The sequence below is a fragment of the Anas platyrhynchos genome, chromosome 28 (assembly GCF_047663525.1).
Source record: "Anas platyrhynchos isolate ZD024472 breed Pekin duck chromosome 28, IASCAAS_PekinDuck_T2T, whole genome shotgun sequence".
Classification (NCBI taxonomy): Eukaryota; Metazoa; Chordata; class Aves; order Anseriformes; family Anatidae; genus Anas; species Anas platyrhynchos.
The window spans coordinates 3,331,858-3,355,655 of record NC_092614.1 but is presented as its reverse complement, the minus strand read 5'-3'; the positions used below and the strand labels follow the sequence as shown (position 1 = coordinate 3,355,655).

Here is a 23,798-nt window from a genome sequence, read left to right as displayed (position 1 = left end):
ATTCAGGAGGAGCTAGGTGGACCTTGCTTTATTTTTTTTGAGCGCTTGAGTATGGCTTCTGTTCCTGTGCCAATAGCTTTAAACCTTTGGCTAGTGAGTATTTGAATCCTTTTGTGTCCTGCGCTCCTGACTTGGGCTCAAACCGTGGCACCTGATATTGCTGTCATAGCCTGCGTTTGTTTTTTTTTATATAGTCATAAGGAAAGCAGCTCCATTACAGCCCTTAAGTCTTACAAAGCTCTTTACCTGCTGCTCCTCAGAGGGGAGGGAGGGTGTTTTGGAGCAGAGGAGCAGGAGCACCGTGTGTTCTGCCTTCGTGTGGTGGTGGCAGAACTGGGGTCTCGCTGCCTTGGTCTCGCTGCTGTTCCCCTGCAGTTCTGCTGTGCCTGCCTTGCTGTAGGAAGTATCCTTAACAAGGAAAGCGTGTAGGGACTTGACTCTTCCCACCGATGATGCCTGGTGTTTTCCTGCATTGCTGCGGGTTTGGAGGCAGGTGGATTTGGCGGAGACTGAGGAATTTGTGTGAAGCACCAAAACCTAGGGCTGGAAGACTGGAAGACTGTTATCTGCGGAACAGAAGCGCTCAGAGCATAGCTAGGTGAGACTTGAGTATGACCAGAGGAGTAAATAGTCAATAACCAGCATATTTGATTCTGTTTCAGTCTGGTTAAACAGCTGCAGCAGCCGTGGGTCAATAGCAAGGTGTGCTTTTCCCCGAGTCTGGGAATCTAAACAGTAATAGAAACAGAAACTGATTCTGCTGTTAAAAAGGCTGGGAAAGGCAATGTGGTGGAGGGGAAGAGGCCGAGAATTACAAATGGAGACTCCAAACTTCCCCGTCCAGCTTCCAGCAGTGTCCGTGGCTAGAGGCTGGCTTGGTTCTCCGATCAGCCGTTGACTCACAGGAGGACGTGTGAGTGCAGGGCTTGGTGCAGGACAAGTTGGTGAAGGCCTTCTGCGAGCCGTAGGTGTGGCTTGTGGATTTCCTCGCCCAGAATGAAGGGAAATACATCGAGACTTTGCAAGTGGAAGGAAGAAGGGCTGAGCTGCACAGCAGGTACAGGTCTGGCCTTCCCCTCAGCCCCAGACTCCTTGCTACGAGTTGCTGGAATTCCTAACCAGACCTCGCTGATTCTTCTGAGCTTCTACATGAAGCCTCCCGAGTCTTTGCCCATCATCCAGTGGAGCAGAATGTTGCCCCTAGTTATGGGGACACAAATGTGAGTATTGGGATTTGCAATGTGCTGTCCCCACGCTGTTAGCCTTTGTCTCCTGGTTTGATAAGGCATGGGCTTCTCTGTGGATAGAGCAGGATCGCATTTCCTTGTCCTTTTATTTCCTCCTTTTTCTCTCCCATGATATAAAATACGTGTAAAGTGAAATGGAAGGGATACAACTTCGAAGTGTGCCATTGCCTTACTTACAGATAAACAGCGGAATGATACCGTGAAATGCCTGGGATCGTGTGCTGCATGCTGCACAAAACATCACAATTCCCATAATGAAACATCTCCTTAACTCCTGCCATCGCTGTGCTTCTTAAGTATCTGAGAAATCGGATGAGATCTGAGGGTTATTCTTGCCCCTTTTGTGCAGTTCCACGTGCGTGTTTTGAATGGATCTAAGCCAACCTGATAATATCGTTGGTAACTTACGGGGACATAAATGATACAGGGTTACAACTAAATGTAGAACTGGCTGCTTTACCCTCTGCAAGCTGATAAAACCTGGCTATCAGACCCCAGCTGGACTGACAAATTCAGGGTGCTCTTCTGTGAGTACTCGGCCTGCTGTTCTTTGGAAGATCCTCCACTGTTTTCCCCAAACTGGTAAAAACAGAGCTTCCCATGAGGACTTTAAGAAGCGAGGCTTTTCAGTACGACGTGCATTGGTCTGATGCAACAGTGTGGAGTATTTGAGCAGTTTTTGGCAGGGAGAAACCAACATCCTTGGCAGGGACTCAGAAATACAGTGGCGAAGTTCGTTTGTTACCTTCAGTAAGGAGCCTTACATTCCCAGCCTCTCCTCCTTATGGAAACCATATAAAAACGTTTTGCAGTTGCAACCGTAATTGATTTAAGATAGTTTCTTACCACGTCACTGGCACTGAGTGCTCCTCACCTTCACAACAGGTTAAAACAACTCCTGGCCTGGGTGGCGATAGGACTGCGACCTCAAATCGTGGTGCTTTCCAGAGCAGGCTGTCTGCTGTGGGAACAAACAGCACGCGTTGCCCTCGCAGTGAGGGGTGTCTGCATCAAATGACTCGATCCGGATCACTAACGTGGCTTTCAAACCAGGAATGTCACTTCTGTGGGTCTGCCAGCTTGTTAAGGGAGTACTGTGTGCTTTTCTTGTTCATACCAAGCAAATCGGAATAGCCGCTGACCTCTGATGAGGATGCGGGTCTGTAGCTCGACCTCGGGGTATTTCAGCAGGACCAATAACCCCCCGAGGCCCCCCAGCCTCTGCTCCATCTGCACGTGGCTCTCTTTAAGGGCTCTGCTCTCTTTCTGTCCTTTCTGGTGGGTGTTTTCAGAAGAGCCAGCTGGGGAGTGCTGTGTGTCACAGCTGAGTGCCTTTGGTGCCGTGACTGGACACTTTCTCGGATGTTACAGAAGGGCACTGGAAGTGCAGCGATTGCTGCAAAGGTCTCTTCTTGTTGTTGTTGCTGCAGCTCGTCAGGTTTGAAGCTAAATATAGATGGGTCTTGCATCTCCTGAAGCCTCAGTGGCCACTGATGTCTGAGATCGTTAGATGTTTTAACAAAAATGGCAAAGTTGCAAACCAGCACGTGGAAAAAATGCAGTTATATCTGGGGCAGTGTCTGTAGGGAGTCATGTCACCGTGTCCCTTGGTGGTCACTGCTTTCCCTGCTGCGATAAGATGCTTCTCAAGCTGATCTGGGGTCTTTGCATGCTCTGAAGTCTCCCTCCATGTGCCTTAGCTTATTTGTTAGTATGTTTTGTTGAACAAATAGTTGTATATGCACACAAAGCTTGTATCTGCCTTAGAAATCCAACAGTCAAAGCAAATCACGAGGATTAATAGGTAAAGGATGTGTGTGTGTGGGGGAAATAAGGTAGCAATTGGGTACACCGGGTATGGAGCCCTGTGGCTTGTGTGTTCTTGGTGCTTTGTAGGAGAGGAGGGCTTCAAAGAAAGGTTTCCAGGCTGATGCTGTAAAGGCTTTGGGTTCAGCACCGAGAGCACCTCCTGATCGTGTGGGGTGTCAGCAGGAGCCCTGAGCCCGTCTGGGGGACTCGTGGACAGGGCAGTTGGCTCTGCTGGTAGAGCAGGGATGGGGCTGTTGGCCGAGAGCCCCGTGGGGACGTTGCCAGCTGAGCTGTGACTCGAGGTGTGGGCTCGTGCCTGACGGGAGCAGCCAGGTGACAGGGAGGAGGCTGCAGTGCTCCTCTGAATGGGCAGGCTATAAAAAGGTACGTGGCAAAGGCCAGAGTTGTGTTATTTTGGACTGCACAGAAATTTTTGCTTCATCATCCCCAGCTCAGGGTGACTGGTGAAAGCCGTGGGTATGGCTGTGCTGCAAGGGAGCCCAGATCTGCAGCAGATTTCCAGGCTGGGGTCAGCTCGTGGTTGTTCTTGCCTCGATTAGCAGAATTCGGCAGTGCAGAACGAGTGAAAGATGAGAAACCTCCTTGCACTGGATTTTTAAATGTTAAACTTCCTCCACAACTGATTGCTAAAGCCTTCCTTTTCCTCTTTTCTGGTATACAGGTGCATGTGTTGCTACTGGTTTTCAGCTGAACCAAGTTCTAGGTAGGCTTCTGAAAAATAAGAGAGAGTTTTGCTCTTGTAAGGGGCTGGTATCTTGGCTTCCTAAGGAGTTGCCCAAATGTGGTGGGGGGAAACAGGCCAGGAGAAAGCAAGGAGCTGCTGAGTTCACCATGTGGCAGCCTTTCAAAAATAGCACTTCGGGAACCCGTCAGAAGGGAGCTCGTTCTGCGTGCTCTGCTTCTGCACCGCCATGGGGCTGCTGCTAACACATGGTCCCCGTGTCCTCCTTGGCACTGTTTCACCATTCACTTAGAGACCAGGTCGAGATCTCGGGAGTAATTTTTCAAGGTTCTGTGTGGAATTGCTGAGATAGGAGAGCTGCTCCGTTGGGACAGGGCCATCGAGGTCAGCCAGGGAGGGAGGACAGCGAGGGACGGAGCACCCACAGGAGCAGGGCGAGTTGTCTGGGCGTCAAAACCAGCACTGGGCTGCGCTGTCCTACACTGGATGGTCTTCCTGAGACACATGCTAAGCTTTGCGGGTTTGTGTTGGGCAGCAGGCAGAATCTGGCTGCATTTCCCCTTGTCTGGTGGTGGATTTGAGGCAAAGGAGGGCAAGAAACTTGTCTGGGTGAGCTGCTGCTTGCAGGTCTGGCTCTGGTCCAGTTGCCCACACTCGCTGTGGATTCAATATTTGCAGGTCTTACCTAATTCTGCAGTCAAAACAGTGTCACTTTGAGGTTTTATTTTTATTTTTTTTGCTTTAAACTGACTCCTTAGGGTGAGGACACCTCTCTGCCGGCGTACAGCAGCGTGCCCTGCTGTGGCTCCTTCCCTTTGCAGGCAGATGGTGAGGATACAAAGCACCTTTCTGCTGGCATAACTGCAATCCTACTGTAGGGGCAGCATAGCAGGAGCGAGGGGAAGGTCGTGTGTTAGCCTAAACGGCTATGGGATCAAACCCAGCGCGCAGACCCACCTGGGGGGGGGGGGGGGCTGGTGGCCTTGTCCAGCAGCAATATTCAGCTTGGGGGCCCTCAGAGGGCGTCAGATGAGCGAGTTTTCGTTAGCTCTGGCTGTGTGGGACACGGGTTGGCGTCACCATTGTGCTGTGGCAAAGCTGAAGGTCAAAGAGGCGTGAGGCGTGTGCAGCGCCCGGTCCTGCCCGTTTGGGCACCGCCGGGTGGGTCCCGGCAGCCGGCTGGTCCCGGGGGGGACTGGGTGTGCTGGGATGAGGTGGGAGGGGAGGGAGCTGTATCATCATGTGTGGAAAATTTGTTTTGTGCTGGCTGTGGAAAGGGCTCGGCAGGCTTTCTGTCAGTGCTGAGTGTTTGTGGGGTTGGCTGTGGGGTCAGGCCCTGACCCTCGTCATCAGGGGCTGTGGGACCCCCAGTGGGGGCTGTGGGACCCCTGGTGCAGGACGGCCTGGGGAGGCCGGTGTGGACCCCCATGAGGCGTGGGTTGACGTTTTGGGGTCAGTTGGTGCCCCTCAGGCTTTGGGGACCCTAAGGAGCAGCAGCAGGGGCGGAATTTTTGGAAATAACGCCTGGTGGGTGCGTGGGGGGTGGGAGTGTGGTGGGCAGAGAGGGCTGGGGAGCGGTGTTTTGGGTGAAAACGCTTAAAACGCTGAAAGTTCCTGCGGCGGGGCCGGGATGGTTCCTCCCTTCCCCCTCCCCTCCCCTCCTTTCTCCTTTCCCCTCCCCTCCGCACGTATCGGGCCGTGAGGGGCGGGGGGGGGCACCTCCTGCGGACTACATTTCCCATCACCCCCCGCGCCGCCCCCATGCGCTGAGCGGGAAGGGCGGAGGGGAGGGGGAAGGGGGGAGGCAGCCAGGCGCGCCACAGCGCATGCGCAGCGCTCCCCGCGGGCGGGGCGGGGCGGGCGCCCCCTAGCGGGCGGCGGCGGGGCGGCGGGCGGACAATAGGCGGCGGGCCCCGCCCCTTCCCCTCCCCCCCCTTTGCCCCCCCCCATTTTATTTTTTTTAATTCCCCCCCCCCCCTCCCGCACTGCAGCTCCTCGGCACGACGGCGGCGGCGGGAGCTCGGCGGGGCCCCCTGGCTGCGGGCGGCCGGGCGCGGTACGCACGGCGACCGGCGGGGGCGCTGCGGTGCCCCCCCCCACCCCCCCTCCCCCTCCCTTTTTTTTTTTTTTTTTTTTTTTTTTTCACTCCCCCCCCCGGCACTTTTTTTTTTTTTTTTTTTCCCTCCTCCCTCCGTGCATTCTCCGGTTGAAGGGAGGGGGAGGGCCGACAAGGAGCCCGGCCGCCATTTTCGCAGCCGCGCCGCCCGCCGCCGCGCTCACCCGGAGCCTTTTTTGGGGGGGGGGGGCCACGGGGGGGGGCGGGGGGGGGGCGGCGGCCAAAACCGCGCTGGGAGGAGGGGAGGGGGGGGGCGGAGAGGAGGAGGAGGAGGAGGAGGAGGAGGGGGGGGGGCAGCACCGCAGCCCCGCTCCGCTCCGCCCCGCCCGCAGCTCCGACCCGGGGCTGGGGGGGGGGGCCGTGTGTGCGTGTGTGTGTCCCCCCCTCCCTCTTTATTTTGTATTTTTTATATTTTTGTATTTTTTTCACCCCCTTTTTTCCTCCTCTTTTTTTTTTTTTTTTTTTGGCCTCCCCCCCCCCCTCCCCGGCTCCGCGCCCACCGAAGGGGGGGGGAAACGCGGGGGGGGGGGCGGAGGGGGGGGGCAGGGCAGCGGCGCCGGCTGCGGCACCGCCGCCTTCCTCCTCCTCCTCCTCCTCCTCCTCCTCCTCCTCCTCCTCCGGGCCCATTTTGTGCGGGGCCTCCCCCGGCGGACCGCGCTCGCCGCCCGATCACGTGGTAGGTGCCGCTCCGCGCCTCCCCCCCCCACCCCCCCCCTCTCCTCCCGCCAACCCCCCCCCACCCCCCCCCCCCGGTTCTTTCCCCCCCCCCCCCCCCCCCTCCCGCCGCCGCCGCCGCTGCCCCTTTGTTAGCGCCGCCGCGCCCCGACGGGCACCGGCGGCCGCCCCCGCCCCAACTTCTCCACCCGGCGGGAGGCGGCCCCCCCCCGGTCCATTTAACCCCCCCCCCCTCGGTCTATTTAACCCCCCCTTTCCCCGTTTCACCCCCCCCTTTTTCTCGTTTTGCCCCCCTCCCTTTCCATTCCCCCCCCCCCCCCCCTCCGTTTTCCCGGTGCCGCCGCTCGGTAAAGTATTACCGGGGGGGCTGCGGTGGTGGCGGGGGAAGCGGGGAAAAGGGGGGGGGGCACCGGGAATTAGGGGGTGGGACGGGAAAACGGGGGGGGCACCGGGGAGGGGGACGGGGAGGGGGCACCGCGTGGAGCCCCGGGAGCGGGGTGTGTGTGTGGGGGGGGTGGTTGGGGGAAGGGGGGGGGTGGGAGCTGTTTTTAGCCCTAGGGGGGGTTAACGGGGGGCCGAAAGGGGGTGGGGGGGGGACAAGCGAAGTTTTCAAAGTAAACAGAAAATAAGGTTTTTAAAAAAAAAAAAAAATGGGAGAAAAAAATTGCATAACCTCCAGCTTGCAACACGCGGGCACGCTCGCCCCGGCCCCGCGTGGAAAAGGAGCCCGGGGGGGGGGCTCCCAGCGCCGCCGGGGGGGCTCCGGGGCTGTCAGCGGGGCCGGGGCTGTGGCACGGGGCTCCTGCCCCCGCTCCCGGGCTGTACAATAGCGTAATTTTTCATCTGGGTTTGATCTGCTAAGCCATTTTCCTGTATTTACTTTCCGGCTGCTTCTTTCTTTTTTTTTTTTTTTTTTTTCTTTCTCTTTTTTTTTTTTTTGCCCTCTCCGGAGCGGCCCCGCCAACCCAAAATGCATTTTTTTTTTTTTTCTCAAAAAGCAGAGAGCGCGGCTCTCCCGAAAGGCTTCTCGGTGAGCGGCCCCGGCTGTTTACTTTCATCACGGGATTAGCATCTCCCGGTGCGTGCTCACCCAGAGAAATTCCCCTCCTTTGGACCGGCGCCGAAGGTCTTGGAAAAAGGCAAAATGCGGCGGCCGAAATTCCTGAAAAACGAAGGGTATTTGCTCCAAAAATCAAGGCGACCCGAGCTGCGATCTCCCTGCTAATTAAATTTGTGTACAGGTGGATCCGAGCGCGGGCTCTCCGCCGCCTGTTATGTAAAATGCCCTCGGATGACAAAACTGTAGTTTTCCATAAAAAGCGGTCAGGCTCTGGGAGGAACTGCAGCTTTTTTTTTTATTATTTTTTTTATTTTTTGGGTTTGTTGGGGCTGACCGGTGCGTTTTTTTTTTTGCGCCGCTTTGGGCCGTTTCGGTGTTAGCGGTTACATCATGTCATGTGTTGCGTGCGGTGTGATTTGTGCCTCTAAAAATAAGGCGAGGTAAAAGCCGCGCCGCCCAGGGCTCCAGGGGGGTCCCGCTGCCTGGGGGGGGGGGGGGTCTCTGGATCCCTCCTGGGGGGGGTCCTCCAGGGCGTTAGGAGCCCCGCAGGGCCCGTCCCGAACGTGGGAAGCGCCTTCCCTTTAAACCACATTTGTCCTTTTTATAGCCTTTGTTTTCATGGAGGAACCTCCGCTTCTCTCCCCCTTGCTTCAGCCTCTTCCTCCTCCCCGAACGCTCGCTGGCGCGCGGGTAAGAGCGGGGCGGCGGGCTGGCTTGGAGCCGCGGTCATTTCTTTAATTAAGAAGCCTCAATTAACGAAGTGGGGGGGGGGGGGAGACGGAGAGGGGCAGGAGGAGGTGTGGGGAAAGCCCCGGGCGCGTGGCTCCGGCTGTCCGCTGCCGGCCACCGTCGGGCCGAGCTCGGGGCGTGCTTTTGGCGCGGGAGGGCCGGGTGCCACCGCGCTGCCAGGGTGGCACGGCCCCCAGCCGGGTCCCACGACAGCACCGGGGCCGAGCCGCGGTGCTCCGGCAGCAGTCGGTCCCTCTTCAGGCGTGGTAAAGCAGCAGATGAGCAGGCAGATGCGGCTGGGCTGATTCCTTGTGTGGTTTTCTTGTTTTTTTGTTTTTTTTTATTTTTTGTACTGCCGAATTCGAGTCTCGTCTGCCCTCAGAGCTCATTCGGTAACCGGAGACGTGGTGAAATTCTGACATCACAAAAGCCAGGGGGGAAAGCTGAGCACTTATTCGACCAAAGTCACTTCCTTTTGCCCTGTTTATAACTGTTTTTTTTTTTTTTTTTTGTGTGTGTGTGTGAGAGCGCAACTGCCATTATCTAATGAACGCTCCGAACAAAGAATGTCTCTGGAGTTTCAGCACTCCACCCTCCTTCTGCTCAGGCAGCGAGCGGTGCGTGTCCTCAGGAGCCTCAAAAGGCTTTTCCAGGCAGGGGAGGACTAAACCCATAGCGGGGCAAAGACACGGCCTGAGGGCAGGGGTAAAGGTTTGGGACGGGGGAGAAAGGACGAGCAGCAGCGTGGTGCCCTCCACCCCGCCCACAAAACTTCATCTATTTTTCCCCTTCCGATGGGAGGGTCTTAATATTTCTCTGGAACTACTTTTTTTTTTTTTTTTTTGCGAGTGTCAGTCGGTGATATCCCTGCCTGTCCCGTTTATCAGCAGCCGATTTTGTCTTTCTCGTTTGCTTTTTACTGGGCTGTGCGGGGAAACAGGTGGGCCAGCTTAAGCAAAAAATGGGAGTTTAATTCAGTGGAAGTGGCTCGGGTGGATCACATCGTGCTGAGACCCTGTGATATGTGACTTTGCACGCATGTTCGGAGTGGTTGTAGTTTCATTACAAGGAGCTGCTTGGTTTTGGGACAGCCGGAATGGCAGGTGACAGGAGGAGCACCATTTCTGCTGCTGCATTTTCTAAATACCACGTCCCAGCTCAAAACTTGCAGGAATACAGTGTCTGTCGGGACTGATGAGCGGAGCCAGCTCCAGAATGCTGCTTGCTTTGAGAATCCTTCCCTGCCCTGTAAGTAGCGGTTCAGCCGCATCTTCAAGGCTGCAGCTTTCCGTAACAAATAGTTGAAGCTGGAAGAAAAAGCTTTCTGTTTCTTCTCACGGGGCACAGGGTTGTCGGAGTCAAATCTGCGAGAGTCCTGGTGCTGCGGGGTTCGGTAAACACAACTCCATTAAACACAATTCCTTTAAACCCCGCGCGTGTCCTTCCAGCCGGAGTTCAGGCCGCTGCTTTTGGAAGAGGGCTGTGGATAAGTTCCTGGTCAGGTTTTAAAGAAAGGCAGAAAATAAGGGAAATAAGTTGGTTCTCCCCCCCAGCCCCCATATTTTGAACTCTTGTTAGCAGATGACTGCAGCAAAATGGGATATGCTAACAGGCGTGGAGACTTAATTCCAGGGGACAGAGTTTTGAGAGCACACTGTCTGAATTTAGTGGTGGAGCTGTGCTGTTTATCTAAGAGAACAAGGAAAAAGGATAACAATTGCATCTGAAGAGAGGAAATGGGAGTAGCTGTCAGCCTCAACAGGCCACATCTTCATCTGTTACTTAATCTTTGGCTGCAAACTTTTTTTTTTTTTAGTGGATAGCCAAGTGTTTAAAAAACTAGCTATTAAAAAAAAATAATTGAGATAATCTGGTGTGATGTGGAGAGCTTTTCTGGATTTTTGGACCTTGGAGATGTTAGCAGAAGATGGACCTTAAAGACTTCTCATTTTCAGCTTTGTCAGACCTCACGATTCTCCTCTCTGAAATCTTCATAACTTCCTGTCGAGGTCTGCAGTGACAGGATACCATGGGAAGGGTTACCAGCGAGTTGCCTTACGCTGAATGAGAAACAGCAAAAAAGTGAGTTCAGGCTGTAGTTGTGGCCCATAAAAAGGAACCTGTGCTGTGTGATCGGGCATCATCTTCCATTCAGTGAGCATCTCTGTTCTGGAGTTCGTGTCGGCTTGGCTTTGGTTGCTGCCATGGCAGTCCTGCTGGATTTGTTCTCTCTGCTGTGAGATCTGAGGAGCAATAAAAGCTGAGATCTGCAGTTAGCTGAGCACACGTATCCGGAGAGCTCTCATGAACTCCATTCAATGTAAGGTATTTAAACCCAGCGGGAGGCTGGCCCGCCAGATTGGGCAGGGATCGAGTGGTTGGGATGCTTAATTCTGCTCCTCTGGCCTGTTGCTTCGTGGTGGAGAGCAGTTAACACGAGGTTTCTGGGGACAGTCCTCGGGCAGCATTTAAAGCACCAAGGATCAAGGTGGTACCGTTTACAGGGCAGGGGTTTTGAGTTTTGGTTTAAAAAAATAAAAATAAAATAAAAATCGTTGTATGCTTTTGCACAGAGGTGGATATAACAGCACCTACTGAATGGAAATGTGTCTTTAAACTGAAGAGGCAATTCTGTTTTTTGTTTAACTTGCTCTCTGAGTCCTGAGTTCAGGTTTTCATATTTCCTGGGCAACTTGCCCAGATTATGCGAAAGAAAAACAAAATCTCTCTGATACTGGATGAGGGGGGAGACCTGGATTTAATAATTAAAGCTTGTTTTTTGTCTTTGTTAGTACTCTGTCAGACTGCTGCTTTCTGCAAATGTCCCACTATTGTTTTTTAAACCATGCTGCTTTATATTTGGCTGTAGAAAACAACTTTGTTCTGAAGAGTAACCTAAAAGCAAGGGGTATTTTTATCTCCAGACGCTTCGTTTACCCGGTGAAGTCATTCTTGCTTCAAATTATTTGACTTTCCATACTTTTGATTAGGGAGATGACAGTTAATTTGGCTTTGTGGATGTTTTTTTTTTTTTCTTTTTCTGACATCGTATTGATAAGAACTCTTCTACCTTAAATTATGCAAAGCATGGGGAGTTTTATTTATATCCAGTAGGAATTCAGACAAAACAGAGAACTGCGCTTGAAGAAGGAGACCTCAGGTTGCTGGTTTTGAAGTCGAAGGAAGACCCTGCCACTTCTGTGGACCAGCTTCTATTTTAATCTTGAGAGCTTCTGCTTGGAAACAAAGGCTATAAAATTGGAGCTTAGTGATTCCTTCTTCTTTGCTGTAGAGCAGAAGTACAATTCCCTGGGAAGTTAATGTTAAAAGAGTTATTTTTCCCTGAGTGATTAGGAGCCGGTCTGTTGCGTCAATATACACAGAAGATAGTTAGGGATATATTTTAAAAATCTGCAGTTCTTCAGTACGTTCTTCACCTTTTTCATTCTTTCTGTAAAAAAAAGAGAAGAGGAAAAAGGGGCCCGTTTCCCAAATGTAGGTCATTAGAGGCGCGCTGGCTGCCAAACTGCATGTGACCACTGGGTTATCGATAACTTCATCGTCCTGTACTTGCCTGTCGCGTTTTCTTAAAGCTTTGAGAGTTACTTCTGTGAATCCCTCCCTAAATTGGCAGACATCTGTCTGACAACCATAAAATGTTGAGGGGTGATACAAGAGGCGTGGAGGGGATCCACTGTGCGCGTTGTGCAGTACTGTTATTGAACAGGATTTCTGGGCTCAGGGGGTTGGCTTCATGTCGAGTGCCTGCATTTTACGTTACTCTGTGGGGTTAGGAGCTCAGATGCCGCCTTTCGGCCGCAGAATGGGGTGTGAGGGGATTTCATCCTCACAGAGTTTCTTCTCAAAGCTGGTTGTGACCCCGCAGGCTGCGGAGCTGCCTGGGCACGGAGGAGGTGAGGGGGGAAGTGGGAGCTGGCCTGGTGCTCGCCTCCCTTGGGGTCTCTTTATCTGCACGGCCTTCAGCTCAGAGGGACCCTCCCTCAGCACCCGGTGTGAGGTGCTGAGCCCCCACGTGCGGCCCCCGCTGCCAGGACGTGGAGCTGGGGGGGCTGGAAGGTGGTCGCAGTGCCAGGTATGAAGAGACTTTGATGCCTGGCCCTTTGTGCACACATTGAGCTCCGTGTGGGTTCCCATAACCTCCTCTGTCCCCGTTTCTAACACAAGGAGTAGGAGAAGGGCACGTCCCGAAGTGGGTTTGGAGGAGATCTGGGGGAGTGAGGGGGCCTCGAAGCCCTCACAGAGCAGCCCCGGCCTGCTTGGGCGCGTGGTGAAAGGGGAGATGGTGACGTTCACACGCGGAATTCCCTCCGTGTGAGGGTTCAAATGGCAATTTGGGGAATTCAGACCGACGGGAGGTGGCTGTGAGCGGTGCCAGCGGGTGGCAAGGCCGCCTGTGGGGCTGGAGGTGTGCGTGGGGTGGCCAAGGCCTGGGGGCAGCCGGGTGGTAAGGCCCTCGGTGCTTGGAGCCCTCCACTTCTTGTGGGCCTTCCTGTGAGCACAGGTGCTTGGTTTCTCCCCCCTCCCGAAACTCCTGTCACAACTTCTCAGAGAACAAAAAACTCCCCGTGTCCGTTCAGGGCTTATATTCTGAGGCATTGCACAAGCCCGTGTGCTTGGAAAGCCAGTTCTCCTTTCAAGGGCCGGCTCTAAAATCGAGTTTCCAAACCTGGCGAAGTCGTTGTGCTGCAGGAAGGTCGTTTTCGGGGGCGTTGCGACCCGACGGCCGCTGTGGTGGTAGCGTGACCGGCCCCCGTCCTCGTGCTTCTCCTCCCCTCCCGTCGTTTCCTCGGCCTTGCTGACTCTTTTCCCTTTGCTCTGATTTTTGGGAGGCGGGTGAGGATTTGAATGCGAGCGCCGTGCACGTGGGGCTGTGGCTGGAGCCACCTGACCGAGTCGGCCCGGTGACTCGCCTCCCTCGGTGGCCTGGCTCGTGCTCCTCAGGAAGCCGGGCGAGCTACGGTTACCCTGTTTTTAGCTGCTGTGCTACAGCCTTTCATCTTTCCTCTGTTAATTAACGCTAACTGCTTTGCCAGTGCTCTAGTTTTGAAGTGAAAAATCAAGGATGTGCTTGTGGATTCGGAGCGCTGCTCTCAGGCTGGCTGCGCGTCGCCCTTCCAGAAGAAGCTCCTTTTTGGGGGGTTTTGAAGCAAAATCCAGGCCGAGGCGTGCGTGAGGGTGGTGCTGTGGCTGCTGAGGGCAGGTGTGGAGTTTGTGGTGCTCTCCAGTGTCCACAACAAGGCTTGGAGCGGGCTTCTCCTGAGGGCCATGAGCCTGCCAGCTCCGGTGCCCGGAGTCGCAGGCCCTTGGTGGAGGAATACCAAAAAATGGGACCTGTGGGTGCTGGCATTGATCTTGGTGGGTGACAGCAGCTCAGGGAGAACTTTGCAGCATGGTTCGAGTCCCAGGGGCAGGCAAGGTTCAGGCTGGTGGGGTGGGTTGTTAGAATTACTGCCAGATCGCTCCCAGAGCCGCTCAGAGCTCCTCGGGCTGTGTCCGTGTGTCGCTGACCCCTGCTCCTCGTCCCCCTGCTCACCTCCGAGGTGCCTCCTGCCCTCTCCCCCCAGTTTTGGAGGAAGGAGGTAGAGATGCTGTGATGGGGCTGTAATAACAAGCAAAACCTACGAGCAGAGCCAAGGGGGAAGCACGCTCACAGATGTTCTGAGCGCTTCTTCCCAAGGCTGCTCAGAGCAGTAGGGAGCTAAGTCAGTGTTAGGGAAACACGGTTTTTAAGGATTTAAATAAAAAGCCATGCACCCAGTACTTTTGGAGGTCATCTGTAAGCTACCAGAGCAAAGCCTAACTCTGAAGGGTGTCTTCCCGGGCTTCAGAAGGCTTGAAATGTTGTGCACCCAACTCAAAGTGAAGGCGGGGGGGTTGCTCTAGCTTGGGAGGAGGGTTTTCTCTTTAAAGCGAGTTTGCTAACCTGGAGGAAGAGGCAGCATGAAAGTTTTGCTTCCGTTTTCTTACTTCTCTTAATTTAACTGAAGTTGATGACCTACAAATTTACTCCGAAATCCTTTTCAGCCCTGGTAAACTTCAACGGCTGCAGCGCAGTGCGGATGTGTCCACAGTGAATCGCTGCCCTCTGCACCAGGCGTGGATTTTTCTGCTCTTTTGCAGTGAGGGCGTTCACAAAGCTGCTCTCATTCCCTTGTGATGTTACGGTGGCAGTCGTGGTGAAGAGCACAGATCCAGAGCCTCCCTTTGCAAGGCAGGCCAGCGGGATCCTGCTGCCTGCTCCAGTCCCTCCTGGTTTTCACGTCTGGTTGGAGGTCTTGGTAGGAGGCTGGAGCGGGGGAAGTCCTTTATTCCGGCACTCTTCCTCCCTCCTCTCCCAAGGGCATCTTAGCTACAAGTGGAAAGTTCCCTGCAGGTTCCTTTTTTTTTGTTTCTGCCCCGAAGAGTCATCGTCATTATTTATGGACCCAAATGATGACTTCAAAACTATTTTCAGTGCGATGTACATTAAATTTTTAGGTGTGCAGTGTACTTTCTTTTCAGTGAGGACAAAGTATAGCTGATTACAAAAGAGGTTAAGTTCTGTCAGCAGGGGACTTCTGAAGTCTGAACTCATCCCTAGTAGCTCTGTGCTTGTTTTTTAACCAGTTCCCCCACGAGTGTCTCCTTTTTCCTTGTTGCCTTCCTCTGTGCCACCCTTCTGGGGGCTGGGCAAGCGTGAGCAGGACTGGAGGTGGTGAGTTGTGGACCTGGCGAGAGTATCAGCGATCCGTTTGGAAAAGGTTTCATCTCTACTGGTCTTGCTCTGCTTTATTTGGGAAGTAGAGCCCCAACCTGCATGGGGGAGAGCTGGGGTTGCTCTCGGGTTGCTCCTGGTCTGACCTGAGCACCCTGCTCGATTCCCAGTTGGAGAAGGAGGTTGAGATGCTCATCTTGCAGTGCTTGAAGGTCCACGAGGAGGAGGGCAGAGCTCTGAGAGCAGACACGAGTGGGAATTAAAGGTGGCTCTGTAGGTTGCCTTAGGTGCTTGGTCTGACACGGGGGAGCAACCTCGGTGCAGCCGAACAAGGCCCAGACCAAAGCTGCCTGCTGAATTTTGCTCATTCAACGTCTTCAAACTTGTCACAGGATAAGCGAGGACTATCTAATGGTGTATTAATTTGGTCATTGGGGTGCGTTAATGAACAGCTACAACAAGCTTATGCAAATTTATGTGAAATTAGAGGATTGGCATTATCAGGCAAGACATCAGGGCGATTCCGTGTTATTAGCTTGACATTGAAACAGCTTGTGAAGGTGCTGCACAACTTCTGCAGCGCAAGGAGGGTAAAGTAACTCGTACTTGTTAGCACAGCCTGTCCTGGGGGCTCTGTGAAGGCAGTTGGAACAAAAAAAGGCATTAAAACTGCTGATGCTTAATGGGAAAGGAAGTAGGTAAATTATTAGAAACTTGATGTCTAGGGAAAAAAAAAAAGGTTGCAGTGGATATGAATGAAATGCCTTTGGTTATTTTTCTTGTTTGATCTAGTTGAGTTAAGCCAGCGGCTTGCTCTTATGGCCAGTGTAGAAGTGCTCCGTCATGGTGCGTGTGAGTTAATCTTTATCCATGTTTTTGAAAGAGAAATGGAAATAGCTAACGCTGGAAATCACCTGGCTTATTCGGAAATGAACTTCTGGGAAAGTAGGCTTCATACACAGCAGGGAACCGGCTTCCTTGAAGTCCAGGGCTTGTTCTCAGGGAAGTGATGGGGTTCCCAGCCCGTGTGGGATTGCGGGGTTTCTTGGGCTACTGGGATTTGGAGCATATGGAGATTTTTTTTTTCCCCTCGGGCCCTGTCTGTGTTGCACGTTCCAGTTCTGCGTTGTCACTTCTTACACCTGAGCTGGCAGCAGAAGTAGTGAAAAGTTTTTTATAGGCACAGCTCAAGGATTTTCAAGAGAAAGTTGGCGAGCTGGTGGCACTGAGCAGTGGGCTGTGGGTACCCAGAGCCAAACCTTTCACAAAGGCCTGGAAGGATGCAGGGGTGATCGGTGGATGGTCTGTGAGATGAGGGCAGTCGTTAGAAGCACCAGCTCGGGAAGATCCTTGGGGCCAGCTCGTGTGTTGCTGCTTCTGTCCTAACCCTGCTGGCACCTGGGGTGGCTCCGCTCGGCACGGGGCTGGTGGTGGCAGGGGGAGGATGGCGCGCCCGTTGAGTCGGTACCTCTGGTTGCTGTTGTCTTGCTTATTGCATCCGATTTAAGTGCGGTGTCTCACTTTCTCCTTCTTCTCTTTTGCAGGCTGTCCTCAGGAGAGGCAGTGGGAGGCAGTGGAGCTGGCCTCGGCACCGGGAGAGGCTGGACTTCCCGTCTCTCTGTGCTGAATGGCTGCGATGGCGCCCGCTCTCACTGACGCAGCAGCTGAAGCTCACCACATCCGATTCAAGCTGGCTCCCCCGTCCTCCACCTTGTCGCCTGGCAGTGCCGAGAGCAACGGCAACGCCAACAACATCCTCCTGGCTGCCAACGGCACCAAAAGGAAAGCCATTGCTCCGGAGGATCCCAGTTTAGATTTCCGAAACAACCCTACGAAGGAAGAGCTGGGCAAGCTGCAGCCGCTAGTGGCCTCTTATCTCTGCTCGGATGTTACATCTGTTCCTTCAAAAGAGCCTCTGAAGCTGCAAGGAGTCTTCAACAAGCAGACAGTCCTTAAATCTCACTCTCTATTATCTCAGTCCTTCTTGAAAACAAGCGATCTGTTGGGGAGGCAACCGGTGTTGGAATTTACTTTGGAGAATCTAAAAACAATGAGTACTAATAGCCAGCCACCTCTCCCGCAAGCGCCTGTGAACGGCTTGGCCAAGAAATTGGCCAAAAGTACCAATTCAGACCATGAAAACTCGAGTGCTCTGAATGGTGGGAAGTGTGCTCCTCCTGCCGCTGCCCTCCAGGGCGTTGACTATAACGCAGGGGGTTCCGAATCAGGGGATTTGAAGACCGGGTTGACCAATTGCACTCTTCCACACCGAAGCCTTGATGCCGAGCACACGACTCCGTTTAGCAATAATAGCACTGCAAACAAATCTTCCCTTAATTCCATGGAGCAACAGCGGGTGCTCGAGGGTGGCAGTGGGGAGAGCAGGTTGCCCGGTGCTGCTGGCCACTCAGACTTCGGGAGCGGTAAGTCGGAGGAGCAGAAACCTTCTCTGCTGGCCGGTTACCACAGTGCTCTCGACTCCGAGATGAGGACGAGGGCATTGCTGCGACGGCAGGCAGACATTGAGAACCGGGCTCGCAGGCTGCAGAAGCGCTTGCAAGTGGTGCAGGCGAAGCAGGTGGAGAGACACATCCAACAGCAGTTGGGTGGCTTCTTGGAGAAAACTCTGAGCAAGCTCCCGACCTTGGACCCCCTGAGGCATCGGAGCCAGTTGATGTTGACCAGAAAGGCAGAAGCAGCTTTGAGGAAAGCTGCGAGCGAGACAGTTACTTCAGAAGGCCTGAGCAGCTTCTTGAAAAGCGATTCGATATCGGAAGAACTGGAGAGATTCACAGCCAGTGGTATGGCCAACTTGAGATCCAGCGAACAAGCGTTTGACTCGGATGTCACTGACAGCAGCTCAGGAGGAGAGTCTGACGTCGAAGAGGAGGAACTGACCAAAGCAGACCCAGAACAACCCCACGTACCGCTGTAAGTAGCAGTCGTGCTTTGCCTTACTGCTGGCAGGGGGGAGAGCAAGGGGAAAGGTGGCAGATGGAGAATCTGGATTTTGTAGGAACACCTTTCTCTTCTGATGGGCTTAGATCAAAGAAATAATTGTTAAAATCAGTGTGGTGTGATCTGTGGCACATTTCTAGCTCAGGCAGCGCATGGAGCGCTGAAGTTAAAATCCTCCATGCGTCCAGCAGTCCTTGGTGTTCCTTCAGAGCAGCAAGTCCTGGAAAGAGGCTGGCTGGAGCAGCTCAGGCATGCTGCAGATACAAACCTGAAATACTATGAGCAGTTCTCTCTGCTCTCTTGCTTATGTGTTGGCCCTGTCCCCGAAATGAAATATTTGTCTTTTTACAATGGGGATCTTTGTTGTAAACCAGTTATGTAAAGTAAGGCCAGCCTGAATCTTCACTGACTGCAGAGTGGTGATGTTTTTTTTATTTATTTCTTATATTTTTTGGTTAAACTGCCTGTGGGTAAAAAAAAAATATCTTAAAGGATTTGGGCTGAGTGGTGGTAGAAGTGTAAAGTGAGTGTGTCGTCTTCCTTAACCTCTGGGAAGTCACTGTTGGGAATTTTCTTATTATTTGTGATGAGTTGCATTAGATGATGACAGCGGCTAATAGGTTGCTAACTGGATCCTGTTTGCCAAAGTCTTAGCTGTAAACTTGTGTGCGGAGGAGGAAAACCCGCATCAAGGAAAAAGGTCTTGAGACAGGGCAAGGAACAAGGGAAACTTCTCTTCCAAAGAAAAGCGTCTGTCCTGGGATTGCTTATCAGGGTAGTTTTGAACAAATCTCTTAAAAGGCCGTGTTGTGTGTTTGGGCTGTGTGAAATGTTGCTTGCCTCAGCAGATCGGTTCCATCCTGGTTGACCCTCGGGCTGAAGCACAGACGGAAAGCTCTGCACGGCCACAGTGCTCCTCCCTGGCTGGGGATGCTGTTGGCATACCTGTGCTGTTCTGGGTTTGTGCAGGTAGCCGTGGAGAACTGGCTGGATGTATTTTGATTCCTGTTGTCCAAAGGCACGTTTATGGCTGGTCAGGTGCCGTGACATAAATCTCACTGAAGTAGGACACGGACAGCGTGCGCACTTGGTACCTTGGAGCGTCCCACAGAAAACACGCTCACATGATAAGAGCTAATAAACATGTATATTGCAGCTCTCAGGCATTAAATTCCAGCTGAATTTCACATTGTTTTGGGGATGTTAGTGTAAGATGAATTTCTGTATGTGAAATCTTTAACTCTAGATGAGTTCAGCGCGGAGCTAGCAGCTGGGCATGTGATCTGTGCAGGCTGGGCACAGGTTTTTGGCCCTGGTGCTGGTAGCAAAGAGTTGGGTAACTTTATTCCCGTTGTATAACATCCCCAAACTTACTCTGTTGGGTTTAGTAGTGAAGTTGAATTCAGAAGCATTGTAGCTCTTATTGGAGGTGGCATCTGACACTATTGTCTGTCCAAAGCAATATTAAATTTTCCACATTGTGGGTTTCGTAGGTTCCCGTGTCGTCGAGCAAAGTGAAATCCCTGTGCCACTCGTCGTAATCCCCAGAGGAAGTGCGGTATTCAGAGACACGACGCGTGAAATTCTTTGCTGACTTTTCTGCCCTTTCTGTTAGTCATGCCTTGCCATTCCCCGGCCTCCCGAGTACTCTTTAAAAGCCAAAGATTTGTAAAGCCAATAAAAAGAATGATCCTTCTGTTGTTTGCCGTTTCAGAAGCCGCTGTGTACGCGGAGTGGCATCTAGGCCAGGCCCACCAAGCCTAGTTTAAAGTTTACGCCTCTGGGGATTCACTAATTGCTCTTTCCAGCATCGACTGTCCTGTTGGTGCGAGCGCTTTGACGTTGGGTCTCATGAGCTCTGGTGCTGCTGAGGCTGAATGCGCGTTTGTGCTCCTTACCCAAACTCCTGGAGTCGAGCTCAGGAGCTGGTGCACGCGGCGAGCAGCGCGGTGGCAGGAGGGGGAAGAGCTACCTTGGGCCAGCTGCTTGTACAGAGGCGTTGCTTGGTGTTTGTGCGAGCACAGAAGGGCAGAGGCTTGCTTAAGTATGGCTGGGTTTTGCAGCTTGAAGAATTTATTTATTATTGGGAAGACTTTTATTATACTTATTCATAATTCCAGTAGCAAGACGGAGTATGGTAATGGGTGCGAAAACTTTGCCTGATCCCCTAGCCGGGTTCCTGTGGTTGGGTATTGTTCCTGGCTGCTCCTTCCTTCCCCCAAGGACTCGCTTGCTGCTTTCTCACTCCCTAGTGAGAGTGACTCTTCAAATCCTGACTTCTCAAATCCTGCGTCTGGCTGGCAGCGAGCGGCCGAGTCGCCGCCCGCCTCTGGGACCGAAGTAGAAGCATGCGAAAGAAACAAAGACCTGTTTACATCATGCTGAGATAAGAGCTGACCTTTGAGTTTTTCTGGCACGGTGGCATTCCAGAATCGCTATCTGGTCAAGGACAGACTTGAAGCATTCGCGCTGCTCAGGCCTGGTCTTGGCTGTAGAGGCAGCGTCTCGGCGGGGATCGCAGCTCCCTGTAGCAGTAGGCGCGCACCAGGACTCGCTGGGTCCTCCTAAAGCTCCCTGCTGCCTGGGAAGGCGCTGCCATTGGAGCAGATAACCAGGCCAGCGTGTAATGCATAAACAAAGCAGGGAGGTATTCGTTACACCTTCTTTTTTGGGAAGCCCTGCCAGCTATGGGCTTGGTTTAATGAGCTGCTCTTGGCTCCCATGCGGCTAACGCGGAACCGAGTGCGCGCGGGCTGGGCCGGCTCTTGGTGCGCAGCTGCAGACTTCCCTGGCTCAAGGACCCCCCCGCTGCCTTCATTTGCCCTCAGATTAGCCATAAGCAGCGATTTGCTTCACAGCTAAGAGCCTCGGAGGTGTTGCTTCAGAAGCGTGCTTGGTGGCAGGGATAGGAGCAGTGGGCGCAGTGCCTCGCTTCGTGGTGGCGCGGCCAGGTTGGAGCCTCCCCTGTCGACAACTGCCCTGATTTTTGACCGTAGGCAGCAGCCTCCTGCCTCTCTGAAACCCGTGGGGCTTTGAAAGGGCCCAAACTGCTGTCAGAGCAATAGGATCGGGGGCTGCTGATTGTGAAAGGTGCCTTGGAGCCCGGCGCTGGAGGGCTGCTGGTGGGGGCTCCGGCTTGTGCAATCGAGCGAGGGTTTAGCGAGTTGCCCAAGCCCTGGTATTTCTGCCGCCCTGTGCTTGTGGCTGTAAGAGTGGGAAATGTTTCACGTGCACGTGTATCCGTAGGAGCTGCCTTCCTCGGTCTGGCTGGTTTCTTTGACTGCCTTGCGTTTGGCTGTGGGGTGGTTTCCTCAGGAGCCGACAGCTATTTCTGGCTGATGAGTTACCTGCGCCGAGCACGATGCGGTCATCAGCCGGGAAGCGATGTGGGAGGCAGCCTCTGCTCCCCAAATTCGGCCTGAGAATCGCAGGAACATTCTGAAAAGGTACTGGAAACAAATATTTAATGGCAACTTGGCTTTTTTTTTAGTTCAGATTTCTTACCTGGAATGTCTGCTGGGAGGGAGGCCAAGTTTTAGGGACTGACTCCTCACGCCACCTCCTCCGGGGGCCAGGCAGTGCCGTGCCTTGGGTCGGGGCTGTTCCGACGCCTCTGGCCGCGATGCCGTAGCACGCTTTGTAATTATCCCCTGTGCTGGTGGGAAATCCGAGCACCTTCTGCACTGCAGTGTTGCAGTGAATCATTCCCCAGCCTGGGAGCTTGTGTGCTGGCTCCTCCCTCGTGCTGTGTCGCGTCACCCTGCCTGCAGCTCGGGATTGCTGGACCCGGAGTAGTAATGAAGGTTTTTGGCTAATAAATGCTTTTTGTCAGCACCGATTTCAAAGCCCCGTGTTGGAGAGGAATGCCTGTGGTGCTTGCATTAGGGGTCGTTGGAGGGGCAGGTGCAGTCGGTGCATCAGTGGGCTGAGGAATTAGAATTTAGAAATTCAGATTTTTCTCCCTTGATTTTATTTTTCAAGTGAGAGCTTGAGAAGGTAGTCTCGAGGGCTATTAAAGAACGTTTCTCATGGCGGTGACTTCACGGAGCAGCAATTCAGGGGGCAGATCCCCCCTCTGCAGAGACCAAGGACACTTTTCCTGCTGGTCTCCAGCATGTTTCACTTGCTCTGATCTATGCAGAGCAATCATAAAACTCTCTCTACTCTCTATGATTTTTTTTTTCAGTTACCTGCTCGTGTTTTTGTGGTGTTTTTCTTGTTCTTGACCTCGTTGTGTTTGTAGGTACGGACTGCAGCACAGTTCCTGACCTTCTGGTTCTCAGCAGCGTATGAACATCTGTACATATCACACCCGAATTGCTCGTGACCCGCCTGCTGCTGGCCAAGGGTGATGCCCCTCAAACGTCTTTCGCTTGGGAAGGGAGCGCAAGAGCAAATCCTGAGCACGTGCTCGCTCTGCGTGTGAAAGCAGAATAGCAGGGAGCAGTTCATTGTTCAAAACTGCTTAATCAGGTATCCCCAGTAAGTAGGACACTGTGCGAGTCCCTCTTGCTTTTAAGAAAAGAGGGCAAATGAGAACGCTGCTTGAAAAAGATCTTAAGGAAAGGGAGTGCTGCTGCTGGAAACACGGTCAGAGCACGCCGTGCGGAGGTGCAGGGGATGCCCAGTGAGCAGCTCCGGGCTTTTTGTTCCAGCCTGGTGCCTCCCTGGAGTACACACGAGAGTTTGGGTGTCCTACCAGGTCCTCCTGTTGCCATCTGCAGAGCTTCGTTAAGATTGCGTGGGCTTTCACCCCACAATGGGTTTGTTTCACTCCATCTCCCTGGGCTGAAGTTGCGGCGGTGTCAGAGGGGACCCAAGCAGGAGGGTATCGGTGCTGGGTCACCCAGTCAGGGTGCTGTGCTGCAGGAAAACCTTCCCATGCAGGTGGCTGAGCACCGACAGAGCTGCTTCCTCCAGGGCTGGTGCTGCCGCCTGCCCTACAAACCCTCCCCTGCCTCTCCCATGGGTGCCTGCCCTGGGTGCTGCTGGGTGGCTGCACACAGCAGCAGCACGTGGGTGTGCATCACCCGTCTGCTACATCACCCATCTCCTTCAGCTCTTTTCCCCTTGCTGGGTCACATCTCTGCCTGATTTTAGGCTGCAGGGCTGTGCTGGGCTTGTGTTTGAAGTAAGGTGGAGGGTTGGGAATGATTTGGGGTCTGGCGCTACCTGGAAGTCTCACCTTGTCCTTCCAGCCCTGCCCCAGGGGGGCAGCCAGGAGGAACAAATGGGCTCTCGCTCAGGTATTTTAGGACTTGTGGCTGATGCTTTGGATAGGTTTGGATAAACATTCACTTCACTTTGCGTTGGGAAAAGTTTGTCACAGCATCCGAATAGCAGCAAAACGTCCATGAACGTGGGACTGGCATTTTGGGACGGGTGCGGTGGCTTGCCTGCTGCCCCGCAGCCTCATACCAAATTGCAGTTAGCGTTTTAGCAAGGCAAGGGACCCTGCTTAGAGCTCATCCCTGATACTGCAGCCTTACGCACCGGTCTGGGGGATGGGAAAAAGGTTCCCATGTTGTTACCCCGGCATCTGGAAGCAGCTCAGAGCCGCGTTTTTGTTCTGCTGCTGCCGATACAAACTGCAAAGTGACTCTGCCTGACACGAGAAGTGGAGGAGCAGCGAACGTGGGCTTCCTTACAGAGCCTGGAAAGGTGCGCCTCGCAGATGTGCTTCTCTCTTCCTGCAGGATTTTGGTTTTCATTATGCTGTAACGTTGCCTTTTTTTTTTTTCCCCTCTCCTTTGTTCTCCGTTCCAGCAGATACGTTCTGGTTGCGC

The 23,798-nt window shown here is 53.4% G+C and overlaps 1 protein-coding gene across 6 annotated transcripts in view; it reads left to right on the top strand.

Annotated features, from left to right (window-relative positions):
- KANSL1 (KAT8 regulatory NSL complex subunit 1) overlaps nucleotides 1-23,798 on the top strand; it is a 92,208-nt gene that overhangs the window by 2,519 nt on the left and 65,891 nt on the right. For 3 of the 6 annotated variants that reach the window (XM_072028706.1, XM_072028705.1, XM_027445321.3), the window contains one exon: nucleotides 16,599-17,985. In XM_072028706.1, coding sequence (XP_071884807.1) covers nucleotides 16,682-17,985 — 1,304 coding nt within the window. In that variant the 5' untranslated portion in view covers nucleotides 16,599-16,681. Of the gene's footprint in view, nucleotides 1-6,387; nucleotides 6,552-16,598; nucleotides 17,986-23,798 lie in introns of those variants that run through there. The other 3 variants (XM_038168785.2, XM_038168783.2, XM_038168784.2) reach the window with 2 other exon arrangements.